Consider the following 15,088-nt stretch of genomic DNA (forward strand, 5'->3'; position numbering starts at 1 on the left):
GTGGTTACTGATCAGCACCGGGGCATCACGCTGACCAGCCGAGAGCCATCTCTGTTGGAGGTGGGTGTGTGTCAGTGTGTGTGTTAGTGTGTGTGTGTGCATGGGAGGGTGGGCGTGTGTGCAGTTGAGGGTGATGAATGCAGAACGCTGAGCTTGCCGTTTTAACTCCCTTTTATACATGTTAGAAAGAACACACACAATGCAAATTGCTGGCGGCACAGTGGCAGTTATAGCTATTGTGCATGTTGGGTTTGTGTGTATATGTGTGTGTGTGAAAGTTTATTGTATAACCCTGTGCACATTTGAGTGCACTGTGTATGTGTATTCAAACAACAGTCATAGTGACACTAGTTAACAGTTTTAAGTACTGTCAATTGGCATTCTACCATATTTATTAATATAATGTAAACATACATTTTATTCATCTTATATAAGGTAAGGCAAATGCATCCCAGGGTGAATCTCATCCATGTCTTGTCACTGAGGAGCTTCTTGACTACCTCAGCAAACCCTACCAAGGATAGGTGAAACTTCCCCAGAGCCCTAAGAGTCTGCCATCTACATAGAAGACAAGTTGGTCAGATTTAGGACCTTCTCCTGCCTGAACGCAGCCTGACGAACCCTGCCTTCCTTTCCTGAGTAATCAGCTGGTCCCTTGAGTCCCCAAGACCAACCGAAAGTATTTCTCCATAGCATCCTCAAATTCCTCCCCTTGTTGCATCCGTGACGGCCACAACTGCAGCCCTTCTGGCTCCCCCAGTATCCGTCTGCTGCCATCCTCAAAAATGCCTTCTTCATTGTCAGCATCCACCTAAAGGTTCTTAGGTTCCTGCCACCACAGACGACCTGCTGACCACAGCTCTTAACAGCTACCTCTTGCAATGGAGGCCTTGAATGTAGCCCACTCAGCTTCCACCTCCCCAGACTCAAAGGGATGCGGAGAAAATCTTCCCGAGGTGGGAGTTGAAGATCTTACGGACAAGGAACTCCATCAGACATTCTCAACTCACCCTCTCTACACCTTTGGGTTTACCAGATCTGTTCAGTAGCCTTTCCCCGCCATCTGATCCAATCAACACCACGTGATGATCAGTTGAAAGCTCTGCTCCTCTCTTCACACAAGTGTCCAAGAGCCACAGATCTGGTGATATGACCACAAAATAAATCATCGACCTTTGACCAAAAGTGTTCCAATGCCAAGGACATTCCTGAGCCACCGTCTGCTCCAGCATGGTGTTCATTATAGCCAAGCCATGCCTAGCAGATAACTCTAATAACAACACACCACTCTGGTTCAGATCTGATAGGCCATTACCTCCAATTACTCTTGTCTGGGTTTCTCCATCATGTCATCATATTTAATATTAGTTTTAAAGGGTAAAAAAAATGTAATTTACCACTGGTGGTATTGTGTGTATAGAGGCGGAGACGAACATTGCAAAACAAATGAAAGCAAATCTATGTGCAAAGTGTGACTTTTTTGTATTTTAGATGACCTTATAAATTACACGCTAATTACTGTATATTTTAAAACAAAGCAAAAATGGCAGTTTAAACCAACATACAAATCTGATCAAAGGTTTCATGAAAGCAAAAAGTATTGTCTCTCACACAGCCAAACAGCATGTACGCACACGTGTACGCTCATTAGATCCATTTCAAATTACAAAGCTTATTCCGACTGAAAGTGCTCTTTCTGTAGAGCCATTAGAGGTATGAAGGTCCATTTGATTGTGAATAGGAGGCACAGACATGAGACAGACGCTGGACTGATTGAGAGCATCATTGAGACCACAGTGCAGAGTGAGGACCTCTTTAGCATTTCAAAGCATTCACAAACAAGAGATGCAACTGAAACATAAGGGTGTTTTTTAGCAGGATTTCAATGAGTCTCTGTGACATATTATAATGATGTGCAAATGTGAAAGTGAATACTAGATCTCACAATACTGGATGCACCTTTACACACACTAATGACAGACAACAGGGACCTTAAGGGTCACATCTAGTTGGTTTAAAATGCACTTTCTACATTAATTTCTCTCTACATCTGAGAGAAAAACATCATTTTAGCCAGGATTTTTATTACATTGTGAACCTCAAGGGTGTGTTGGTGATTAGTGTTTCAACAGATTCTCACTGAAAACATAACAGATGGTTTTCATTTGAAATTCCCATTGCTCTCTTTTAAATTAAAAAAAAAAAAAAAAAAAAAAGATTATTTCTTGGGTATTTTGCCCTTATATCGAATCAGTGACTTGCTGTTCAGATCATTTTGAACCCATGTGGTATGCAACCTAACCAGACATATGACATTTCTGGAAAATTTTTGTCACAGACAGAACATGCAAAAGTCTAAGCTGAGGACTCTGAATCAAGCCAAACAGTTTCAACCATTTCAAATCCAGATCGTCTGATTTTGAAACAAAAAACATCTCATTCTTCTATTTACAAAAGGAACTGGGATTTCATAACGAATAAAGCTTGATCAGGAGCTTTTGGTGGCTAAAGATGGCAAATCTGAGTTTTAGATATTGCTTTATAACTGATTACTGACACTGAGTTGCTCTTCTCTACTTATGCAACTTTTCACACCATTTGCTGCTGTTCCTTAAACCTGCAATAGCAACAATTTTTTTCAGCAGACACAAGTTGTGAACACAGAACTGATATAGCCACATCTTTTAAGTGATCTGGCAATTTTGTGAGCAAAGAATTGCTTATGAACCCTTATAACAGCTACGTAGCAAATGCAAGTCCAGTGTCTAATATACATTGTCCACGGTTTTCCTACTTTTTTCTATTTATTAATTGTGTAGATTGATCATGTTGGGATGTATTATGGGATTCGATGTGACATTTCAAACAGGACAAACTAGGGTTTAAACCACCATTATCACTACTGATAGACAGATGTTTAATTCCTCTATATATCCACATTCTCTCTCTCTCATGGTACAACTTTCAATCTGAGAAAATATTTCTTCCTTGGGTGCTTTAAAACTGAAAAGAATAATGTTTATATTGATGAATGATGTTTATATGGAATCATGTTCAATATTTGCTGTCTCATTTTCTACATTACAGCATATCATGTGTGAGAAGTTGAACCTTTAACACAACTTCTCCCTTTTCTTTGGTCCCCACTACAGTCAAGCCTGATGAACTGAACACGGTGCATGTTCATAAAAATCACTGTGATGCTGTACAAAGTGTGTGTTCCTGTGTGGCTCTTCATGTCAGTTGTTCTCCTGTTTGTTGGCCTGCTTCACTCGTGCGTTCTGCGTGACCGTGGACAGAGACGATCCCGTCATGCTGGTCGTCTCTACGATTTCAATGTCTTTACAGGTCAAACAGGCCACCAGCTTCTGACGAGAGGCGCTGCGTGCAAAGAAGAATTCGTGGGACACTCCGGCCAGCACAGCACCGAGCACCGGTCCGATCCAATAAACCTGCAGGCGGGCGAAAGAGAAATGTGTTCAAATGGGATATAAGAAAATAACATGTCTAGAGCTTTCAGTTTATGTGAATGTATTAAGAAAAAAGATGCAAATGTAAATAGTGATATCTTACATAATTAGTTTTTCAATTCTAATGCATCCATGTGCCCATAGACTGGACCAAATTTAAACTATTTTAGACACATATAAGTAGCTAAAATTTGGGATTTTTTAAAAATTTGTTTCAATTTTGCTTTTAACTGTAAAATATTTTCCTGTCTTGGCCTCAATGAAATTATCTGACATTTAAAAGGGTGGAACTGCTAACAACTCATGGTTATCTGAGATGTGACAAGAGTTTTACAAAACACAACATCATTTATGTAACAACCTTACTGGAGAAGCAGCTAATAACCATAGCTGTCTAATCAGCGTAGTGGAGTGAAAAATATGAAAGCAAGTGCTTATACTCCAGTAAAGCACAGTTACCTTACTTTACCATTACCTGCGTAAATCTACTTAACTGCTTTTCAGCACATTACTTCATGCAATCAACCTGTATTCAGTGAATCCTACAGTACTGATTAGAACAACAACAAAAAAAACTTGATTGAACAGTGTCATGAGCGTTTCCATGCAGACAGATTTAGAGTTTGGATTCATCTCATACCCAGTGGTTTTCCCAGAAGCCAGTGATGATGGCTGGACCCAGAGATCGTGCAGGATTCATACTCGCACCAGAGAACCGAGCCTGACAGACAACCAACATCCTCAGAAAAATGAGCCAATCAAGGGTTCAGATCAAGAAACAACATCATGAGGAAACATATAATGTGTTGTAAAGGGCTGATCTTTTACCAGTTATTTCAGTAATTTGTCTCTCAACAAGTACATCAGTTTTCCCACTGGATAGATGTCCTGAATAGTCGCAAACTGAGGCTCCACTAATTGTTCCTTCAGTTTATAACTTCCTCAGTGTTCCCTAATCAAACATTTCTTTTCAACTACATATTCCAGTGTTTTCAGTGTCCCTGACTCTAATGCAGCTAAAGGAAACACCACACAGCCTCCATGATTGTTGATATGTTGTTCTGCTTTCCATCTTGGAATTTCTGAAACATCCTGATTGATTCTTAAAGGTGAAATCTCTCCTAATTGATAAATCTTTTCTATGCAGCACGATGGATTTTATTGTGTAATCTCTGTGACTGTCTCGATTGTTTGTCTGCTGATGTTTGTTTTCATCGGCGGTGCTTGAATCTCCCTTGTAAGAGCAGATTTTGATTTCAGAGAGATTCTTTGATTACATAAAGGTTCTTTACTTATTTTTGTCATCCTTGTTCCCACTCATATTCAGTAAATACGCTGGACAGACTACCAGACCATCAGAGACAATGTCTCAAACTCAATCTGTTTTATTTACTTGACCTGCATGTTTTTTTACATTGTGAGATAAAAACCCATGAGAAGTTGAAGTAAATGCTAATTCAAATGCTAAATCCACAGAAGATTCTTAGAGACTAAAATGGCTCACTTTCTGCTGCATAGCAGTGTTAACTATTTAGTCATCATGCCAATATACATTGTAGATATGTATTAATAATTGGCATAAATAAGGGTTACAATTTGTTAAGATTCAAAGAAAATATGAAATTTCATTATATAGAGTGAAACTATATGAACATTGTGGTTAAAAAGCCTCTTCCTTCAAAAAAATGCTCGACAAAACAAGAAAGTTCAGGTCATTTGTGGATTTTTTTAGCTGTGGAACCATATCTGGACAAATCTTTCATTTAACTTGTCAAAATCATTATCAGAAACAATGTTAGCTCAAAGCACACTTAACAGCAGCCATTATATTGTTTGTTTGTTGGTTAGGGTTCTGTTGCTGTTGCTAAAGGGAAAGTTTTGGTAACTGTTTGTTCTTTTCTTCCTGACATGAATCATCCGGTCTTCTCTCTAATCAGATAAAATACACGCCAACCACACCCACACATTGTCTGTGAAGTTAATTTTAGTCGTATATCTCACACTAGGATCATTGATCTGTGTGTGTCACTGTGAATGTTAACAGCACAAAAGCTGCTGTGTGTGTGTGTGTGCGTGTGTGTGTTTGTGTACATGAGAAACAATCAAACCTAAAGTGGCTTCAGTATTAAAGATAAACACAACTGGAAGCCAAGTTTCAACCTAGTATAGATCTGAATGAAAGTTCCTCTCACCCCTATGAGCACTCCAGCACTATGTGCTAATCCAATGGCCAGGTTTCCTGGTTCTGGACTCTCCCTCCGCCGCTGGTCCTCCACTGAGAAGACAGTAAAGACCATCTGGAAGGTGCACAGAACCTCGATACCGAGAGCCTGAGCTGCATTTAACTCTATGGGCACCTGAGTGAAGTGAACGATTACTAAGGTGAGATGAAGAGAAAAAGATTCATCAAAAGACAGAGATATTCAGAAAAGATGCATCTAAAACTTTTAAAAAGTAACACATCTTCTGGAAACTGACCTTGTTGACAAAATGGTCTGCAGTGGTTTTGACTGGCAGAGCCAAATAAAGGGCCCCGGCTCCTAAAGAGGCCCCTAAACATTGGGCAGTGATATAAACGAGGCCCCGGAGAACATCCAGCCTCCGTGTGGTCATGAAAGACAGAGTCAAAGCAGGGTTCACCTGATCGAATACAAACACACAGCAACATGCAAAAATGTTGAAGTGTCCTGTGTGTTGTACTAAATATTTCCTCTGATTATCATTTTTCAGACAGGTGTAGACACCAGCTATTTTTCAGATTAAAACCTTTTTTTTAATCTAAATACAAATACTGTGAACTGTTACAGATCAAACCACATTACAAACAACAGTATCTTGTTCTTTCACCAAAGTGCCATTTCTGCTGTAAACCTTTCACATAGTTTCAGACCATGTACAGAAAGTTAGCTAAAGTTAAAAAAAGATAGAAATTTATGTTTTAGAACTTTTTATTCCTTGTCATATTGATAATTTAAAATTGAATGTATACAGAATGTAAGGGAAAATCTAATTGATATTTTTTTGACATTTTAAAGTCCAAAATATTTATTTTAATGCATCAAAATGAATGATGTTGCTCATCACTGATATATACGAGACTATGATAACCAAACAAACAAAAAAAATCCTAGCATTTAGCAGATAAGAAAATGTTCATGTACTTGTGTATATTTCACAAGAGAGACATCATATTAAAAAACTGGTATTTAAGGGTTAAAAATGTGAAAATGAATGAATATTTGGTAGATATGATAACCCAACCCTAAATTGGGATCCCATGAACTAAACTACCTTGCTGTGCATGCAAATACTTTAGATAAAAACTTAATTATGCAGAATTTACGAAGTTATCATGAATACTTTCAATTTTATATACATTTTGGCCACTTTCAGTCCTCCAAGTTAATAATACTTACATGCTTTTACTTAAAAAGGATAATAAATAAGGAACTTTCCCTTGAAATCAAGTATTTTTACACTGTGTAATACTGGTACTGCATGTTAAAGCATTCACCTGAGCTCCGCTTATTTCCCCAAAACAGTGTGCCATTGCGACAATCGCCACACCTACTGCCACGGCTGGGTACAGGGGTCCCCCGGGGGCCTCTCCAGGGCCTGGCACCGAGGCACCCAGCACAGCGCTCACTAACACCAGGGTGCCGAGCAGCTCTGCCATCATGGCACGCCAGAACTGCCGACTACGGAGCTCCTCGGAAAAAGGAGACATAAACAAAATTAGTCCACCATTTCACTTTGTGATACATAAAAATATAAAAACGGGCAAGAAATATTTGTTTTAATGTCAGATGATTAAAGTGTAGGCTACACCCTGATGATTATGTTTAGCTATATGCTTCTTCTTAGAAAATATGTCCTAAAAACACTAAAAAGCCATGAGCAGCACAAATATCATCATATCTAACACTAACAGGTCAAATCCATGCCAGTAGAATGCATTTCAACACCTCAACACAGTCACAGTTATGGATGAATTGATAAACTATAGCACAAAAACACTGATTATCCCAAAATGGTAACATTTCATGACCATCTCACCTAGTAATAAAATATTGATGTAGCTAAAAGCACCATAAAATACAAATGTACAAGCAGTCATCTGTGATTAAAAGCAGTTTGTTCCAGATTATCACTGAAGCGTCCTCCTGTAAATTTTGAGACTACAAACACCAAAACACCACATCAAGATGCTCACCTCACGCCACGTCATTTCAGACTTGGATTAGTATTTTGTCCTCAAGCTTCTCCTGTCACTTGGTCTGTCTGCCCGTCCGTCCGTCCGTCCGTCTGTGTAGCTGTCAGGGTCTGAGGGCTTCAGGGTCTCGGCTACGTCCCTCATTAACTTGTAGAGCTTGAGAGCTCCTTTGATGAGAGCAGCCTCCTCCCTGTCTGTCTCTCTCTCTCTTCCTCACCCTTTCCTTCCCCCACACCTCAGGCCCCTATCAAGTCTTCCTCAGTACACGCATTAGTCACTGCAAATATGTCTCTCCGGGGTTACATGGACAAAATCCTCCCCTCGAAATGTTCCTCCATCACATTCGCTGACCTTGAGCAATTGAACACATCTTCAGAAAACTACGAGGAGCCTTTCATTCATCTTCTAACTGAAGTGATTGTGGCCACTTCAGAGGGTTGCACAATGTCTGGATAAATCAATTGCACAGTTGGCTAAAAACATGGACTGAGTAAATACAGAAAATGACATAAACACACAGGGGGAAAGGATGGAAATAACTTCAATCAGAAAGACTGCTCCGAAGATGAGTCCTTTTAACTGAAGGTTAAGTCAGTAGTCATTTGTCAGCCATATTTAAACAGACATGACACACAATTCAAGGCTCAAAAGAAGCCAAAGTACCTCCAAAGTTAACAAAAACTTATTTACAAAAATGCATTAACTAGAGTAGTCATGAGGGCTACTATAGCCAAATGTTTGCATTATTTAGGCTACCTAAATATTTACTCGTGGTTGGTCCTAAAATATTAGTCAGGTGATATTCACTAATTTTCTTTGTATCAGAAAATCTAATAAAAAGACCAAAACAGTGAAATGTTCCAACTTAGAAGCCTATTCACACTAATATGGAGTAGTAGGACAAAGGGTATGTCGCAATTGCCTCGAGCTGCATTTCAAACGTGTCATTCTTTCCCTGGACATGTAAGCTACTGCCATCTCAAAGGGCTTGACAGGCCTACAAGTCTGCAAAGGAAATGGGAAGATTGAAATGAATGACTGGTAGGCCTGATGGGTGGGACTTCACCAGGCTTGTCCCTTGTCTCTGATCCCGTTTCTGATATTCCTGGACAAGATCTCAAGCCACAGCTGGGTTAAGGAGAGTGTCTGGTTTGGAGACCACAGATTTATGTCTCTATTTTTGCCAATGATGCGGTTCTATTGGCTTGATCAAGCCGTGACCTTCAGCATGCACTGTGATGATTTTCAGCCAAGTGTGAGAGTCAGCATCTTCAAGACTGAAGCTATGCTTGTCTGCCAGAAACCAGTGGACTGCTCCCTCTGGGTTGAGGGTGAGTTACTGCTCTAAGCAAGGGCATTGGTGCAGTGTCTGCAGTAATGCAGATGCTACACTTGACTGTTGTGGTGAAGAGCTCTCAATTTACCAGTTGATCTTTGTTCCAACCCTCACCTATGGACATGAGCTCTGAGTAATGATTGAAAGAATGAGATTGTGGATGCAAGTGGCCAAAATTAGTTTCCTCTGTATGGTGGATGATCTCAGGGTGAGGAGCTCAGACATCTGGAAGGAGCATGAAATAGATTTGCTGCTTCTTCCTGTTGAAAGGAGTCCGCTGAGGTGATTTAGGAATCTGATTGGGATGCTTTCTGGGCACCTTCCTCTGGAGGGTCTTTGGGCACCTCCCAACTGTGAAGAGACCTTGGGGTAGACCCATAATTCCGTGGAGGGATTATACATCTCATCTGGTGTTGGAACATCTTGGGATCCCCCAGGAGGAACCAGAAAACACTGCTGGGGAGAGGCCATCTTGGATGCTTCACTGACCCTGGATATGTGGAAGAAAACAAAAGAATGAATGGATAGACTAGAAGGTCTAGACTAAGTGTGTGTTGCATGCATGCATGTATGCCTGTGCTTGTACGGTGGTGGAAAAAAGTTTTCGGACACCCTTAAAACTTTACACAATCTCAAATATTATCATGAAATATTTGTGGAAAATATTTTTTTGTGTTTCAAAAGGTGTGGCTACATTAGACAGTTTGTTTACAAGAAAAAGTAACAAAACTAAGTTCTTGACAGTTTCAACATGTCAGTTCTCATCATTGTTGATATCAAAGTCCACAAATAACAAAGAATGTGTTCAAAACCATTTTTGTCTGATGAAGTTTCAAATGTGCTGGCTTTATATCGACATGAAGTACGGCAACAAAAATTGTGGCTTTTAATGAAAAGCATGACCTTCATGAGTGGATCACTGGTACCAAAATGACCCAATACTCAAAATTAAAACTAATTTATATATTTTTATGGAACCAATCAATTTTAGGTTTTTAATGGCTTTTTAGGATTTGTTTAATATTTTGACTGTGACTGTACACTCTAAGAAATTTCCCTGTAAATTTACAGTAAAGAGCTGGCAGCAAAAGTTGCCAGCAGCGCACTGTTATTCTACAGTAAACCTACCGTATTCTACAACAAGTTTATTACTGTAAAAAATATTACAGTATTATGCTGTTTAGAGTTTATGCTTACAGTATATTACTGTCAGTATTTTGGTGCCATTATATGATGCTTTAAAAATGTCACATCTCAAAATGAAAGCCCCAGGAAATAGCATAGCATAGAAATGGCTCAGACAAGTGGTGACTTTTCAACATTTAGCTTTTATTAAAGCCAACTCTGTATCAAACATATTTCAAAAACTGACTTTTTAAACCCATTAAATTTTAGTAACATACAATCATTTCCTCATGCTGAACAGGTTCTCATTCTGCATGTTCTAGTTCAGGTACACTGAGTTTGGTTTCCATTTTCCCTGAACTGTAACAAAAGATTCCTATATATCACTTAAATTATTTAATACTGCATTGAACACATTCAGCAGCTACCACATTTCAAGTAATTCAAGTCTAGTAAAATAAAATCTATAAAAACAACGAATGATGTTTAACAGGTTGTCAACAATCTGTTTAAAAATTGCATATCACATTTCAGGTACCCTGCCTTTAGAATCAGTCTTTCATAACTCTTGATCATGTTCAATAAACACCAAGTCAAGGAACAATCCTGGAACTGAAGTATTTTATACTGAACCCAACACAGTACTGAGACTTGTTACCTTAGAATGACAACATGAACATCTGGTTGCAGACTGGGCTTTTGCTTTGTGAAAGTGAGGATCTGTGTGGAGAGGTGCTGTGGGTTTACATGAAGTCCCACTCAGAGTCCATCAGTCTTTTTATAAAGGAGGCTACATGGGGATTTACAGTAGATGTCTTTTTCTGGAACAGCTTCCTGACCTCTGGAACATCACCTTCTGGCCTTTGTTCCCCTCTCAGGGTTGATTACCAACAAAGAACCTACAACGAAATGACAAAGAAAGGATATATTAGGTGTCTAGGCAAACATCCCTTGAACTTAATATGGAACTCTGTCACATTCATCAAAACAAACAAACAAACAAACAAACAAAAACAGGAAACTCAACTTATTAAGCAAAACAGAGGGTTCCACTTAAAACAGCTATTTAGTTCAATACACATTTAAATCTAATTTTTGCAGCCGTTTGCATAACAAGCAAATTTACCTTTCCTAAGTGGAGAGAAAAACAGCATGACACATCCTACAAACCTTTTTAAAACTTGAAATTACCCAAATGGTCGAATGCAGACAAGTACATATGGAGATGTGATAACAGATCAGTGCAGCATCACATTGTATATTTGATCAAAAATTGCACGAAAGACAGAGGTAGATAACCGAACCTAGTTGGATTTGGTTGCTTAGAAATTCATTTTCCTGGTCTGGTTTAAAAGAAAGAACCAAAGTTTTGTCCACTCTGCAGCCAAAGGGGGGGATGCTAGCTAGCTAGCTAGCTAACAGTGTGGAAAACATTAGCATTCATGCTAGCGACTCGTGGCTAACACCAAACAGTAACTAACCTGGCTGTGTTTATGTTACTGTCACAGAATAAAACACAAAATAGACTGACAGAATTAAAAGTAAGGCTAACTTTTTAATAATCACAGTTACCTTGTTCAGTGAACCGGAGCAGCATGGATCAGCTACAGGTGGTTCCTGCAGGTCTGAGGGCCGGAAATCGTCGTCCTCACTTCTTCCTTTCCTCCACATCTTCCCTCAGTAATGAGTAAAATCACTGATACATACTATTTTAAACCTATTTCGTCACTTCTTTGTGTTGACTGTTTGCTAAATGCGGTGATGTGCAGGAAGATTTGCCGAGACGAGTTACGGTCGGACTGCAGCAACAGTTACACTCAAATAAACCCAAACCAGAAAAATACTGTAATCTGCTGTAAGATTGTACGGTAGCTTGCTGTTAATATTTTGTTCTTTGAAAACACATGAATTTACAGTATTCAGTTGTATTTACAAAGAACGATATATTACTGTACAAAGTATGCTGTATTTTTACAGCAATTTGCTACAGTGTACTAAAAGAAATTACACTTGAAGGCCTAAGAGTGATTCTTAATGCAATATTTCATAAATGCGTGGAGTGTCCAAAAACTTTTTTCCACCACTGAAGGATGGCACAGGATAGAACGAGAAGAACTGCAGGAGGAGGCCTGTCCTCAAACTTTGGAGCTTTTATTACCTTTTTAATAAAATGTATTTTACCTTTTCCAGATTTCTGTTAACTCCAACTACTGAGGATTTTTAAAACATGAAACTGTATGTATAGAGCCAGTTTTGAGGCAGTTATTTTTAATGCGGATGGCAATGTTGGTCTGCATATCTGTACAGTTTGTCCAGGCAACTAATGATTTACCAAACATTTGGTATAGATATTCAAATAATGATCCCCTAACTCCAATTTATTGTATTTAACAATTAGTGCTAATTAGAAAATGTTACCATACTACACTGAGAACAACATTGCTGTACCTGCTTTCCATTAGCATTACAGCAATAACTGCTAGCATAATAGCAAATTTATTTGATCAATATTGTGGTTTATTAGGATTTTTTTTCTATGCTATTTTACTAAGATGGTGATTCTGATTCTGAACAACATCAATACACCTGCTTATCATGAGCATGTCAGCAATATTGTTGCAAGTATATTATTATGCTAACAGCATTCAGTTCAAAAGTATGGCTTGACAAAGCATCTAGCATGACTAGCATTACTCTTAGCATTGTAAAATACTAAATTTCTTAGAAGTAACTGGAGGGGCTGAAAGCCACAGACAGGATGCTAAAATTTAAAGGCATTGAGAAACAATAATATGTTGCTGGTTGTGGTCTTTTTGTGGCATTTTTGTTTGAAATGCTGTTGCCCTAAAACTGCAAGGCAGATACAGTCCTACATCAATATGAAGGTGTTTGTGGTTCATCCTCTCCTGCCAGCTGAGCTGCGTTGGCGTGTCCTGAGCACCTGGAGCACATTACTGCAGCTCAGCCTGATTTTCATATCAATTATAGGAGAAAAGGGGCAATTAGTGAGCAGAGAGGACCAGAACAACGGCAACAGACCTCATCCTTTGCTTTGAAATCATCTATCGTGTGACACATTGCATTTCAGCTGCAGATAAATGTGAGGTAAACATGTCTCTTTTCTAAAGCTTTATCTCCTAGAGGGAAATTAGATTTTCAAAGGGCTCAGATTTGTAGCAGGATCGACTGTGTTTCCGTGTTATGCAGCAGGAGACTTACATTATAAGGTTAAAGGCACAACCAAATGCCTGATGTTATGTTGACATTACATCCAGAGATCTCAGATATGAATCCCACACACCCTCTGTTTCTTCCATTGACAAACTACTTGTGAGGTGCCGCTCTGATCACCATGGGGACGAACCCTTTCATGATGCTGTTGCCATAGAGCCTATTGAGATGCTGCATCTGTGCACGCTTTTCATTTTCCCCCCTTGATATCAAGCAAACACACACAAAAACAGACAGCATTCTTCAGTTTAGCTCAAAACTAACATTATTCACCTTTTCAGCTGTTCTTCTTACTGCAGATGTTTTTATACATGCTACAGTTTTTTGTTTTTTTTTTAATGCTTGTGGTGATGTATGGAAATGCTTGAATTGAATTTTATTGACCCTCCAGGAGTCAGGGGCCCTCAATCTGGCACACCAAGTCCAGAATGAACTGGTTGGTCCGGGGGTAGGGTTGCTGGTGTGTCCCATTATGCCGTGGATTACCCCCTCCTCTCCACAGTAACTGTGTAACTGTTATCCCCCCTTTTGTGGGGCTAAGCCCAAATGTGTGGAGCAAGGCGGGCGGGGGGCGCCCTGGAACCCGCTGGCGTGGGGAGTTTTGCAGCCCCCACCACCCACCCAGAGTGCTGACACCGACACAATCTGACACACACATATACACAGTCATGCAAAGTGCAAGCTCAGGCGTTTGAAAGAGTGATAGAGGGCAAAGGGAAAGTAAGAGATGCGTTAAGAGACGCACTGCATGTTTTTGTATTATTTTTTTTAATCTGACCACACGCATAGGTTTTGTTTTTGGATGTTTGATAGATCTGAGTGCAGAATATGGTTTTGCACATGAGCTTGTGTGCTGAACTTGAGTCTCTGGCCCTGTAGAGCAGCTGGGGGTGATGGCAGGACGTTTCCAGTAGCATGTGCTTTAGACAGGACTCTCCAGGGAGCTGCAGAACCCCGCCCAAACACTTTCACCACACTTCCATCATGGTTATGAGCTTTTCTTCACCCTTGAATGTGACCTATTGCTTGTCTGAGACGTATGAAGGAAGGATGGAGACGATTACCAAAAATAGCCCCTTTATGGCGTCATTTTATTTTGGAGAACACTGTTCTTGTATTTCTTGAAGCTCACAATATCTAGAGAACAGTAAAATCAATGTAGGATTATAAATTTACCATAAATGGTGCTGAAGTAGGGCAGAGAGATGTTTTAACCACCTCACAAACATACCACAAATTCCAAAAGTTGATCCTTCAATTGTTCTAAGTTGGCATGCAGTCAACTGTCTCTGGCATCAATGAGTCCACAAGGACAAAGTTATACGTATTGAATAATTCAATGTAAAGTGCAGATGACTAATTAGAGGGAAAACCAACCAATGCAGGGCATGTGACTCACTTGTATGGAAGTAGCAACATTTGTTGAGTAGTTTAAGGTTTCAGGTTCAAAGTCAAACATAATTTTTTCAACCTTATCTTGGTCAGACTAAACAGACCAGTGAGATGTGGATGAAACTGGATGACATCCTCCTTTATATATGTTGATAACTATATAAAGGAGGATGTAGTCCAGCTCTACATTTTTTGTAAAATTACTGATCCCGTCTTCTTGAATGTGGGAATTTAATTAACTGATTTTGACTTTATGCCATTTTTTTTACTGCCAAACGGGGAAAAAATATATCCAAAGCACAGTATATATTTCTGTTAGAG

The 15,088-nt window shown here is 39.3% G+C and overlaps 1 protein-coding gene across 3 annotated transcripts; it reads right to left on the reverse strand.

The window, feature by feature from the left end:
* Window positions 1-1,465: 1,465 nt before the first annotated feature.
* Window positions 1,466-11,838, reverse strand: LOC111583798 (aquaporin-4). Of its 3 annotated transcripts, none has more exons than XM_055013221.1 (8): window positions 11,717-11,838; window positions 10,803-11,043; window positions 7,684-9,509; window positions 6,985-7,168; window positions 5,949-6,110; window positions 5,663-5,827; window positions 4,111-4,191; window positions 1,466-3,452 (listed from the first exon to the last, which is right to left on the reverse strand). In XM_055013221.1, exons 4-8 carry the CDS (start codon window positions 7,147-7,149, stop codon window positions 3,240-3,242), a joined length of 786 nt encoding a protein of 261 aa, XP_054869196.1. In that variant the 5' UTR covers window positions 7,150-7,168; window positions 7,684-9,509; window positions 10,803-11,043; window positions 11,717-11,838; the 3' UTR covers window positions 1,466-3,239. The 3 variants fall into 3 exon arrangements, with proteins under 3 accessions (XP_054869196.1, XP_035814431.2, XP_035814430.2); XM_035958538.2 differs by having other exon boundaries at window positions 6,985-7,176; XM_035958537.2 differs by having other exon boundaries at window positions 6,985-7,179.
* Window positions 11,839-15,088: the final 3,250 nt, after the last annotated feature.

The sequence above is a fragment of the Amphiprion ocellaris genome, chromosome 8 (assembly GCF_022539595.1).
Source record: "Amphiprion ocellaris isolate individual 3 ecotype Okinawa chromosome 8, ASM2253959v1, whole genome shotgun sequence".
In the NCBI taxonomy this organism is placed as follows: domain Eukaryota; kingdom Metazoa; phylum Chordata; class Actinopteri; family Pomacentridae; genus Amphiprion; species Amphiprion ocellaris.